Here is a 13,796-nt window from a genome sequence, read left to right on the forward strand (position 1 = left end):
GTACAGCAAGGTTGGATGGTGAGGAATTGGAAAATGTGAGTACGTTTAAGTACTTGGGTAGTGTGATGAGTAAGGATGGAGGTTTGGAGGGTGAAGTGCTTGAAAGGGTACAGCAGGGAAGAAAGGTTGCTGGTTCTTTGAAAGCAGTGATAAGAAACAGGGAAGTAAGCATGGAAGTGAAAAAGTTACTATATGACAGTATTGTGATACCAACTCTAACGTATGGAAGTGAAGCTTGGACATTGTCGGAAGGACACAAGTCAAGAGTAAGAGCAGTGGAAATGAGTTATTTAAGAGGAGCCTGTGGAGTCACATGGAGAGACAGGCTGACAAATGAGGATATAAAGGAGCGTTGTGGTGTGGATGTGGATGTGATAGGAAGCGTTATGAGGAACACACTGAGGTGGTTTGGCCATGTGGAGAGAATGGAGACTGACGAAGAGGGTGTATGTGAGTGAGGTGGAGGGGGGAAGAGGGAGGGGGAGGCTGAGGATGAGATGGAGGGATGGGCTGGAGAGGTATATGAGAGAGGGGGGTGTGAGTTGGGAGCAGGGCAGTGAAATGGCGGGGGACAGGGCGACTTGGAGGCGATTTGTTTGTGGCCACCCCAAACAGGATTGAGGCATCTGGCAATAGATAGATAGACAGATATTATATATATATATATACTGTATATACACCATATATATTATGTTGTTTCTTTCTCTGATTTACCCTCCTCTTCAGTGTAATAATAAATTCAATGGGGATGTCACAACACTGATAACAAAAAGCTGGACAACACTAAACTGTAAACTGCTGAGGATATGTTGAGAGACAAAACATGAAAGGTTGAAACATGGATGAAACAATATTACACTAATTTTTTTTTTTTTTCTCTCTCTCTCTCTCCCTTTCATCATGTCCCCATCTCTCACCTTTCCTTTCCCCAACCATCATCCATTTTCACTCTGTTTCACCTGGGAAGTGAATACTGGTTGCAAAGTACATAATAATGATGACTTTTTCATTTTTACTGCTATCTTCGATTATTTTACTCAGCCTTGAATACACTTCTCAACTGGAGGGTTAAATACAATTTTCAACACTTCCAACAGTGTCAGAGATCTTTCCTTAGCTGAACAAAATCATCTCGAGACCTTAAAATAAAAAACAAATAAAATAAAATAAAAAAGCAACAGATTTATGGGGTAAAAGAGATATGAATGAGTGAAATACTACAGATGCAGTGAACAAAGGCTTCATCTTAGAACTGAGGGTCTGGGATGAGGCAGATACAAGGGGAAGTGGGTTCTCCAACGATAAAATAAAATCATCTGACAGTGGCTGGAATGACACAAAAAATCTCAATCATAAAGATGGATTTAAAAGAGAATTGCAGACTTTTGCTATTCCTCCTCCTGAGAGATCCTTTTTGACATGAATAAAACATCTGGCAGCAGGTAATATAAAAACAAGAAATTTGCTGTTTCACATGGGTTTGAAAATGGCCTATTTCAAAGTACAATATGTAAAATGTACAACATAGTAAAATATGCCCTTTTATAAAATCAAGTAAAAACATACAGCTGCTATATAACTGACAACTGTAACAAACTCAATCCATATGACGTCCAATGCAGAACCAGATCTCCTTGGAGAGAAAGTGGTGAGCAGAATTAACCCTTTCCAATACTGACTAATTTGGAATGGAGAAGAGGTATCAGGTATCTAAAGTAAGAGTGATGCATGCGAAAGCGCAAGTGTTGTAATGGCTATGTTTGTGTGTGTCAGGGTTACAATCTGTCATCACTATGAACTATGTACTGATGGTGGGACTGATATACTGTACTGTACACTGCTACACAATATATGTAAATATTTTACATGTCTAACTATTGGCTGACATGACAGTCCATTCCCTGAGGCCCAGCAACCCTCCTAAGTGCTACAAATCATACACATGTCACCACTCTGACACTTACACCCACTGTCCATACTGAATACATGCTGTCACATTCAGGACTGGTGTGATGGTATTTGCATGGGCATCTTTATAATACATCAGTGGGTCTCATGGATGATCACTAAAGTCTGTTTTATTTCATTCAAATCATCAAACTGTTCCACGTCACAGTCTGGAACTGAACCTGTGTTTTTTCCGACAGGAGGTCAATTTTCTGACCAAATAACCACCATCCACCTACTTCAAAAGTCCATCATCACAGCTTGCATATCATCATCATCATCATCCAATCCTACGTTGCCCCATGAGAAGCGTAGGAGCCCGGGGCTAGGAAGTTGGTCTTGACATTTAAGATGAAAGTGAGCTTGCATATCAAACCCTACTGTATATTCAGGATGCAAAGTTCGTGAGACAAATGCCCTACTACTGTGCCATAGTGAATTCCAAATATATACCTGGTGCCATAGTGTAAGACAAAGCATGCTATTTTTTGCAGGAACACAGATTTATCAGGAACTGGATGTCCCTGCATAACATCAGAGGTAGTGCAACACAATTACTCCATTGAATCCAATTACATTCTTTCCTTTATTCCTAATACCTCCACATTAAATTATTCAGTTCAGGAGGGACTTTTCAAACTGGCAGGGTGAGACAAGCCTTCATTAACTCCTTCACTACCAGGGATCTCCTTTTATATATATATATATATATATATATATAAGGTTACAAGAGCACCCTATTAATGAAGGGGGTAATAAAGACCATATTTAACCCAAACAGTCCAAAAAGTCTCCCCAACACTAAATAAAGTTATCAAGATATGAAAAGAATATAAGGTACGTCATCAGACTGAGAGGGTTAAGGTCCACACAATACACAGTCTCCTGCTATTTACAATGAGGACATAGTTGTGGGTGGCAAGAGCAATCATTACCATCATTACAGAAAACACCTGACCACTTGATTCCAGATAACAACTGCTTCTTCCTGCTGCTAAAAGCCAATTTTATTCAACTCAATAATGGTTTTTCATACTCATGAGGTTTATAAAAGCTATATCTAACTCCTTCACTTTGAAGAGTCTAAGTTGAATGAAAACATCAGCAGCAAAAACTAACCTAAAATTTAAGTCATCATGATTCAAGTAATTACAAAATCAAACAACTTCACACACGGTACTCTTACTGGTCTATGTCACTCCATAAAGTTATAACATCTACTCATTGATGGTGTAACTGAAAAAATCCACTGTTCAAATGCCAACAATTATTTTGAGCATTTCACTATGATGACCTCTTTATAATTTCATTCTTGTGCACAGTGAGTTGATTAACCCGTTCAGTACAATAACAAGAACATAATAAAGTACAATGATTTTTTTTTTTTAAGTCTTGAAAGCAGAGGACAATGTTAATCAGTTTAAAGAAAACCTCTTGAAGTGAAGGGTTTAATGAAAGCCATATCTAATCCCTCCAGTTCAAGAAGTCTATCCTAAGCTGAATGAAATCATCCGATGGTAAAAATAAGATGAAACAGAGGACCCCAACTCCAAGGGTTTATCAGCGAGCCAAACAGTGCAAGGGTACAGTGGTGATGGTGGCAGTAGGTCAAACTGTTACCTATACTCTTATCAATTCAACTTGGCCTAAAACTGACAACTCTCCATCTTGAATGCTGAGCTATGACAACAGACTAACACTAGAAAGCAAGAAGTCCTATGGAAAAGATGTAGCGCCACAGCATTTTTTTACTGCCACTAAGTTACATGAAATAAGCAACAAAAAGGTGAATATCTGGGCCAAGTTAAGGTGACATGAGTATAGTGGAAAAATTATACCCACGTGGAAACATTTACTAGGGATGATGCAACAATTATGGCCGAACTTGAAGCGTGTCCAAATCAGGCCAAAACTGTGGTCAAGTGGTTTGATAAAGGATCTGCTGTCTGAAAGGTCATGAGTTCCATCCCAGGTGGGGTAAGAGGCAGTTTGATTACTTGAATTTTAATAAAACAAACTTTATTGATCATCCACAAGAGCCACCTACTGTACAGGTTGTAATAATTCCTCCATTAATATCATCCCACCACTCCTAAATGAGACAATCCAAAAATGTACTCAACAGAACAATGAGCATCAGCACCAAAATTGTGACGTGTGAAAGGAAGAGAGATTTAGGAGGAATGCTGGGATTCAGGGAATGGGCTGTTTGGCATAACACAGACACAGTAAAATAACTCCAGTAACTAATAAACTCCATACATGGGCATAATTCATCCATCTGCATTTGCACAACTGACAGGGTTGTGAGATCAAGCCACACTGTTACCTAGTGTTCCTGTGGGGGAAGTCACCGGGGATATATAGAATGTGCTGTCTGGTGTGAGCCAGGGGGTAAGGGGAGAGAGAAAAGGGGGGTTAGTAATGGGGGATGGCAGGAAAGAGACAAATGTAAAGGTAGTCCTTACCTAAAGGTCTAAGATTCATGCTGACAAAACATTAATAAAGTTTTCATCAGCACTACGCTCAAAGTAAAACAAATTCTACTGAAACAAGCATTTTGCTCATGATGGAGAGGCTAAAAGCACATTCAATATTCATTTTTACTTTAAAAACACAACTGATGCTTCAATGACTCACAAATGAAAAAATGCAAGTAAAACTCCTTTCAATGAGGACTACCTGTGCATTAGGTTAGTAATGTTCTACAAAAATGGGAACAAAGTCAATACATTATAAAACAAAAGTAGGACACTCCTCATAATAATATGAAAAATATATGACAAAGAAGGTTATTGCTAAATTTTACATAGGTAATAGATATATGAGCTGCATTCTGCTTGCAGTTTGGAAAAATATCAAATGCAATGCAGATCAACCCTTCAATTCAGTTACATTTCTTTTATTATATTCTTGTTACCACAAGATGATTATATTCAACTTAGGAAGAACCTCTAACTGTGGTGTGCTGAGGATGGCTATAGCCTATCTAAACCATTACATTCCAAGTCTCTCCTAAGCTGTATAACATCATCTGGTGGCAAGATGAATAAACGTAGAAGGACATCAACCAGATTCAAGAGGTTAACAGCTTTTGCACTTAATCTAAATTTAACACCAAAAGACATACTAAATAAAAAGGGTATATGGCACAAAAATAAGGATTACACCAGGAATAGAAATCAACAAATGTAAACCAGGCACACACTTAGCTCCTCTGCTCCAATGACACATACATACTATTCTTGCTACTACCAGATGATTTTTTTTCAACTTAGAAAATTCCCTAGTACTGATGGGGTCAAAAAAGGCTATACCTAACCCTCTTGATAAAAATGCTCTTCTAAGTGCAATAAAATCATTCAGAGAGAGTGAGAATCACTGTAAATAAAAAAAAATGTCATCAGATCAAAGGAATCAACTATGCCTATAATCCAAAACAAAGCTGCTGAATGAGCAGCAAACACATAACCTGTCAAACACCAGTTGACCTGCAAGTTGTATAAGCTTACCCACGCACCAACACCAACTAATTTCCCTACAGCTGCTGGGAAATATTGGATAAAAGAAATCTGAGTCAACAAAAGATTGTACAGCGCTCGTCGGTTAAGAATTGTACCTAGGTTACTCAGTCCACAGGTTTAAGGCATGAATACCCAGTCACTATCCCTTAAGTGGTACAGTGTTATGTGAGCAATAAATCACAGACATCTCTTTGATTTAAGTCCTTATAGGCCACATCCAGTTGCAGTGCCTCAACCCTCTAAACCACCAGCCGTCCATTTGGTTATAATGGTTACCACCCAAATGGCCAAATTAAACAAAATCACTCAAAGAACCCCTTCATTCCAAGACATCTTTCCTAGGCTGAATAAAATCATTTGGTAGCACTGAGCAGGAAGAAAACGGCATCATCTCAATCCAAGCGGTTAAAAAAGAAAATTTAAACAATTCATCCTAAAACAAGACGAAAACAACTTACTGTACACAGGGTCGAATTGTGAGATGCTACACTTGTTTTTGTCTGCCAGAGTTAAGAATAATAAATAAATCAATCAATCAATCAATCAATCAACGAACTTACTGTGTGATGGGTTGACCTGTGAGCCAAAAGGACACCAATTGGATGCACAGGGTTAAAAGACAAAATTAAAAAAGAAAAAAAATTAATAAATAAAAATAAAACAAAATAACACAGACTTACTGTGTGATGGGTTGACTTGTGAAATCTTGCGCTTGTTTTCGTCAGGCATAATCTTTCCGAGTATTGATGTGAGCTTTATGTCTCGGCCGCGATCTTTCTTGTGCAGCTGCCCAATGCATGCTTCCTCGACCCTCCGTGCGCATGATTTGTGTATATTCATCTCACAGTCTGGTGGAACAGAGGAGATGGAAGTGAGTGAATGGGATGAATGAGGAGTAACATACATATATAAAAAAATAAAAATAAAAATAATAAAAATCCCCCTTGAGAATCTCCATAATACACAGGTTGGCCACAGTACAGCTGATGTTTTCTATGGGCTAGAAGCTAAACCAAATGTCATAATCAGCTAATTGCTTCCCAACAGTTGCTTAAAGCTGTAGGGTACAAAGAAATCACAGATGTGTTATAAGACTGGTGAAGTGAAATCTAAGATGTGTAAAATGATTTATAAAATTGAGTTGCAGCTTGAAATATGGTTCAGTTTACTTGAGACCGAGTTTCCTTTCATAAGAGTGATGATTGTGTGGGTAGTTATCAAGTTTGTAGCCATATTTTACTCTCACAGTATTGTAGTACCTTCTACGTTAAATATTGGAAAAAATCAATACAATAAGAAAAGCTGCAAAATTGAGCTACATTAGTTTCAAATAATGCTGAATTTTTGGTTCTGGTCTGTTTCATGTAGAAAGATATCACACCCTTAACACACTGTAACATACAGGAAGTCCTCGCTGTAGACCTCCTTTTTGCACACACAAATATGCATGCATGCATTCACTTGCATGTGTGCATACACACACACACACACACACACACACACACACACACACACAAGTGCAACAGAACCATGAATTCACTGTTGCACTCCACAAGTCCTAACAAAACCATGTACTGTACAGTATACTCACTACACCCTTTTCACCTTAACCTGGCCCTGATTTTCAATCTTTTGCAGCAAATTTAATGAAGCTGAGGGCTATGGCTCTTCATCCTTTCCACAGCATTTCTTTGTGATTAGCATCATTTTCTACTGCAGATCAATTATTACAACTCAGCATTTAAGATGGAAGGATATCAATTTTTTGCCAAACTGGAGTAAAAAAAAAGTATCATGCAATCCACACAGATTCCACATAACCATGTACTGATTGCCACACTCCCCAAGTCCCCACATTATCGTCCAATCCACAGCAACATTACACTTGACCACAACTCACACCCCTCCGCACCTGCCTTTACTACCTCACTAACTCCATTTCCTGGATATATGGTACACTCTAAATTTTAATTTTAGCTACAAGTGATGGAGTTGCTGTTGTCAACATTGCTACTTAACCCGACTCTGTCTGGCTGGGCAGACCCATCAACCACAGGTAAGGAACTTCGTCTCACAGGGCCATCCTACAGGTACAGTGCAGTACATACACTGTGAAGGAATTCAGTGCCTCCTTTTGGCAGCCAGCACCTTACAAGGGTCAGACCAGAGGCCTTTCTATGATAAAGTGCTGGATGTTTTGTGAGGGAGTGTGTGCTGCAGTGTCAGTCATAATCGAGTGTAATGTATATTGACTTCTGCACTCCAAAGCTAAGACAAAACCATGCAATATACTCACTACTGCACTGGTATCCCTGAGGTGCGATGCCCCAGATAAGGAGGCCACAGTGATTGCAGTAGGTGACGCTGTAGTATGTGTGCTGGATGAAAATGTGATCTCGGACTACTTGCTGCAGGAGAGAGATGAACAATATGGTGAATGATCAGAAACAATAAGAGAAGTACAGTTTACACTATTAAAAAGAATATGACATTCTCAACTGCTTCATATGTTAGTGCTAGAGAGGGATGCCTTCAAGTGGAGGCCCAGGTACATTAAATGTCCTTCAATTCCCTCCCTATCCCTTATAAGGAAGATGACGGATTGCTGAAGCAGGGCAACTTCAGCCAGCAGTCCACCAGGCTCATGTTTCAGATGAACCACAGGCTACAACTACTACTACTACTACTTATAACGTTTTCCACTCTTGCATATGTCAGTACTGATTCACCATACGGCAATTCTCTAAGCTGCAATTTCTTGCTATTTCCTTAGATAAGCCATTATCCCTACAACTGTCATATGAAATAAAATATAATAAAACAAACTGATGCCATGCTTCCTTTTATGGTATCCCTACAATGAGATGGCCATACTATACCTGATGCTTTGTAAGGATAGGAAGCTAAACCAAGTGCCACATCAGCTACTATAATTACCTTCCAACAGCCTCTTTACCATAATTTCTTGCAGCCTCTGAACATTAAACTCCTAAGTACAGTACAAATCTACATTTTATCTTTATCTTGGGACCTCTGAGGATCTTGCTGCTCCAATAAACTTTTTGTAACTTCTGAACGTCTTACTCCTAAAATAAATCCACAGTACCAAATCAGCCAAACAACAGCACAAGTCTTCCATGTTTATAGTACAAAATGTACCATACTAAATCAACACTCATACCTTCTTGGAGCCTCTGAATATTTTGCTTCTAATAAGAGGCCGCTCCTTGCTGACGTAGAGGGGACACCGGTCAATGAGCTGGTGCGCCTGTTGACTCCGCACCCCAAAGTACTTAAGTAGAATGGTGGCCAGGCAGGAGGCTGTCACCAGGGTCAGGTCTGTTGCATTCTTCAGGTCATCCCTAGAGCCAAAGATTACATCATTTCTACAGTATGTATTTCCTTACTTTTTTTTTTCCACCAATATTTACCATATTTAGTTAATAATTTATTGTGTACCTAGCACTTTGTGTAACAAGCTAATAGTTACTGTCCTAGGTGCAGTTGCCTGCATAAGAAACATTCCCCTATCTGCTGTCTCAGCTTGCCCTGTGGAAGGCAAAATTATTATTTCCATCATTATGTTAATCACCATAATGTGTCACCATCATTATATTATACAGTACTAAAATACAGTATATAATTTCTTTGCTGGCAACTGCAACTGCAAAGATGGTACAGGTCCACTGAGGCGAGAGACTGGGGAATGTTTTCTTTGCATGCATCTGTATATACCTAACAGGACTTTCTGTCTTGATTATGCACTTCTCACTAAAAGCATTAATGTCATTAACAAATTCTAAAAATTCAAGATTTCCATAACAATATGGATACTGAAAGAAAATCAGTGCATCAACTAAATGCCTTATAAACAGTCAATTCAATCAATATAAGAGTAAGTAAATACAGCACAATAAATTATGATGTTCATAATAACTGTTATAAGAAAAATTTCTTTGTACAATCAAGACACTAATGTTGGTACCAGGTATGCTTAAAGTATAAATCATAAAGCAGATGGCAAGCCTCCAATTTCAGTCATTTATGGAAGGCTGATGGTTATTAACTTTCATCAGTCTGCATCCCAACAGCACAACCAGCAATGATACACCTTCAGATTATTATATTCACGTCAAGAGAAACCTCTCGTATTGATGGGAACAATGATAGCTACAGCTAACCCCTCTAGTTTAAAGTCTCTAAATTGAATGAAAATGTCTGGAAGCAGCAAGAATTAAATTTAACCCCTCCATGGCCGCCGGCGTCGAATGACGTTTAGCCGATCAATGGCAGCCGGCGTCATTTGAGCACGGCCTATAAAAAACTGCAAAAATTTTTGGGAAGTGAACGAATGTTCTGAATGTCTTCACACTGACCTACACTACACTCCCATACACCTCATCAAGCAGTTCAAAGCCTGCTGCTGTGATAAGTGGATTTTCGATTTTTTCGCTCCTAGCCATGCCTAAACAAGCACAACTACACCCATTATCTCGACCCAGACAGAATATATCATCTTTGTCCTCTCTTGCAAAACACACACAACCACCTGTTTACGATTATGAAGTAATACAGGCACATACAAGAAAGACATGATAAGTGAAAAATACATTTTTGTCTTGGTATTTTTACCTATTTGCTCAGGTTTGCTGTAATGGTTTGGATCATTTGATGCAGTGCAACTTGTAGAAAACTGTGAAAACCTTCGGGAAGTGAACGAAAATCTGGGACATGAGACTGACCTTGACTTCACCCTTTCACACATCAGCTGTCAGTTCACCACTTGCTGTCATGACGACTGGATGTACGATTTTTTTGCTCGTGGCTATGCCTAAAAACACATAGTTACACCCATTATCTCGACCCAGACAGAAGACACAATCTTTTTCCTCTCTTGCAAAACACATACAACCACCCTGTTTACGAGACAGCAATATATATTGCAAAAACAACAAGGTAAAATGATAGATGAACGTAAAATGATAAAGATGAACATGTTATTACGGAAAAAATACGTTTTCCCCCCGTCTGTAAACTTATTCATTTCTGTTTTGTATCTGTATTCGTAATAATTAGACTTCTGAAACTGCATTACGATTCTATATTTAGCCATGCTCGTGGTGTGGGAGCAAGTTGCAACTCCACTTCCGCATTGCTAATCGGATCTGACCCTCCACTTTATTCTCCTGTGGCAGAGTCTAACCTTGGAGGATGTGCAAGTTTCTCATTTAGGACCGAAAATTTAACTCTTTCGCTCCCTTATCCAAACGTGGGCACAACGATAACGTAAAAAATAACTCGAAACTACCATAAACTTACTTTATATCAAAAAGGTGAAAAAGTATTCATAACAATTTTTTCTCCAGCCATTCCTAACAGATTATGTACTGAAATCATTAGATAACATCATATTTCATATATGCACAACATTTCAGCACCATTCTGACTGATTTGGGAGGTAAAAAAAAAATAACAACACCTTCCCACTCGCGTTGCGGCAGCGCCCCTGGGTGGCATATCGGTTGCCGATATTTCTGCAACTTCCGCGCTCCATTGCAAGCCATAAAATGCGTCTAGGAAGCTGGGATTTGCACAGTTAGCTGCATCTGAACTTTCTCTTCAATATGGCAAGAAAAAAAAAAAAAAAAAAAAAAATCGAAACTTCAAAAAATGGCCCCGGCATCGGCCTGGCATGCACGGAAAATTCCGGGCCTTCGGCCATGGAGGGGTTAATAAGTATTCCTTGTAGGGAAGTATTTAAATTCAAACTCTAAACAGTGTCACAGGCCAGTAAATATGTCAGTAAATAATGGGATTGAATAGGGAGACAACCACAGACTAAGCAGCATGGAGAGCCATATTTAGGTGAACAAGGCCAATGCATGCAAGTTGGGACCTTTATAAACAATACAACAAAACAGTTATGACATCTAGAAACTTACGATACACTCTCAAGGCTTGGCACAAGAAGCTGCTCTACAATGCTAAGCTCTTTGGTCTTGTTGTGAATGCTCTCCTCCAGCTGGTGGTCTGGCGGCCCAAATATGGATCCCAGGCCAGCACTGCGTTTTTGGCGGAAATCTGACAGCTGCTCGTTCAGATCTTCTCGACACCGCTGGCGAGCCTTCCAGAACACCTAGTGACAAGGAAAAGTTCCATCATCACTAAAACATGATGGATGGAGGACTTATCATAATCATCATCATCATCATCATCCTGACCTCTTTCTTTTCCCACCCAAAGATAAGGTAAGGTAGATCCAGAAATGACAAAAATTATAGAGAGTGTACTAAACGCCAGCAACGTTTAGAGAATGTTGTCCATCTATCTATCTCTCAAGAGCCACATGTCTTAATCCCAGAGGGGGTGACCACAAACAAATCTTTTCCATGTCACCCTATCTTCCATCATCAGGCTGCTCTTCCTACAACTCACACCACTCTCATCCACAAACTTGCTACCCCTGCATCTCTTTTGTCTTCTCCTGCCTCTTTTCCCTCCACCAAAATCCAGACACTCTCCTAGTCCATCTCTCACTACCAGTAATGAACACAATATCAGTAAATCCAGCTAAATACTGATAGTTCTCAATTAAGGTCCAGAATCTTTACTGGCAAAATGATACTTTACATGAATCAACTCCAAGTAAGACACTTCTGACAGGTTAACAACATTAAAAAGCAATTGCTTCCCTATAACGTAAAGATTTTACATTAATCATGATCCACTTTAAGTGAATACAGTAACGGGTTTTAAATTCAGGAACAAGTTAATAATGACGACGAACTGTACCATAAGAACACAGCTACGCAATAAACATTAAGAAAGCAAGTCAACAGACCCTTGGCCATATTCCTCCTTGCCAGTCATTTCCACATAGGCCCATGGCCGGTTAAATATTCTCTTGCATGTCATTTAGGAAATCAATGTCAGTATCTAAAAGACATAAATAACATACATAAGAAAAGTCAACCACAGTACGGAAACTAAACTACTGAAGAATCTGTATTAGAATGGCTCCAAAGCTGACAAAAATACAAGCCCTTAACTCCACTGGCTCCCATATATTGACTACCCAACAGCTAATTATTACTGTTACATACTGGTAGGCATTATGCTGTACTGTGTTTCTCTAACTTGGCCTTTAACTGCCATCTTTCCATTTTCAATACTGAGATGCAACAACAAATTAACACTAGAATACAGTGCTTGTCACAAAGATGTGCTATGGAAAGAATGCAGAGCTGCAGGGGTCTTTTTCTGCCACTGATCTACATGAAATAAGCTGCATAAGGATGAATATCAAGGCCACGATAAATTAACAACAGTATAACTCCAACAGCCACTGCTCTATCTGCACTAATACAACAATGACGTTTTGAACATAGATAGGAAAATCATAGCATCTACTCGGATATAAAGAAAAAAAAAAAAGGGGGGGAGGGGTAGGATCCATACAAGGTTAAGATGGTATTTATTAATTCTTACCTTTCGCAGAATTTCCTCCTTGTCTATTTCATTTTGTAAAGTTTCGTCTATTTCGTGGAGAACATTTTCTTCAACGTTGATGGGTAGGGGCTGAAAAATAAAAAATTTCACTTATACACCCTTCCAACTAAAAAAAAAAAAATAATAACTTTCCTAAGCTGAATAAATTTCCCTCAGTCCAATACTCAAAGAATGACCTTTAATAGGATATATCAGCATTACCACCATCATCCCAATCCTATATCCTGCCTAAGACATACGGTGTAGTAGGAGCAGTATTGGCAAACACCACCGCATCATCTGCATACATTAGATTTGAGATACTCCATCCTTTACCATTCACAACCATCTTCACTCCCATTTCCATAACTTGTTTAAACTTCTCTCTCAAACTTTAACTGTACACCTACTGAACAACCACAAGGACAACACAAACTCTTGAACCATTCACTCAAGCAGCCATCCATCCTTATTTATCCTTCACTACCATCATCACTGAGTAATTAAGGCACTCCAATTGAATTGGGCCGGTGCAGGATTATATCCATGGGATGGTTGGGGTTTATTGCTCATTAATCCAACTCAGGGATGAGTGAGGTAGGTCATTCTCATCTTAAATGTCAGGACCAACTTAACTTGGCCTGGGCTCCTACACTCCTCATGGGGCAACACAGGATTAGATGATGAATGAATGAATGAATTCAATAGTACAGGTAAAACACAGGGGTGATTAAACTGTTACACTGTAAAATTTCAACAGTTCAGTGTACTGAACCCCGAATAAGGTGAGAATTAACCCATAAAGTTGCAGTTCACATCAGTTTCATCAGTAGTACT

The 13,796-nt window shown here is 39.1% G+C and overlaps 1 protein-coding gene across 1 annotated transcript in view; it reads right to left on the reverse strand.

Annotated features, from left to right (window-relative positions):
- Positions 1-13,796, reverse strand: part of RhoGEF2 (Rho guanine nucleotide exchange factor 2) — a 725,597-nt gene that overhangs the window by 659,854 nt on the left and 51,947 nt on the right. The window contains exons 12-17 of the mRNA XM_080286550.1: positions 12,960-13,049; positions 11,414-11,607; positions 8,653-8,833; positions 7,768-7,879; positions 6,152-6,319; positions 4,277-4,324 (exon numbers count right to left, since the gene is read on the reverse strand). Of these exons, the coding sequence (XP_080142676.1) occupies positions 4,277-4,324; positions 6,152-6,319; positions 7,768-7,879; positions 8,653-8,833; positions 11,414-11,607; positions 12,960-13,049 (793 nt within the window). The remainder of the gene's footprint in view (positions 1-4,276; positions 4,325-6,151; positions 6,320-7,767; positions 7,880-8,652; positions 8,834-11,413; positions 11,608-12,959; positions 13,050-13,796) is intronic.

This window comes from Coenobita brevimanus, chromosome 112 (genome assembly GCF_032717465.1).
Source record: "Coenobita brevimanus isolate Jiangsu-jjx chromosome 112, ASM3271746v2, whole genome shotgun sequence".
Classification (NCBI taxonomy): domain Eukaryota; kingdom Metazoa; phylum Arthropoda; class Malacostraca; order Decapoda; family Coenobitidae; genus Coenobita; species Coenobita brevimanus.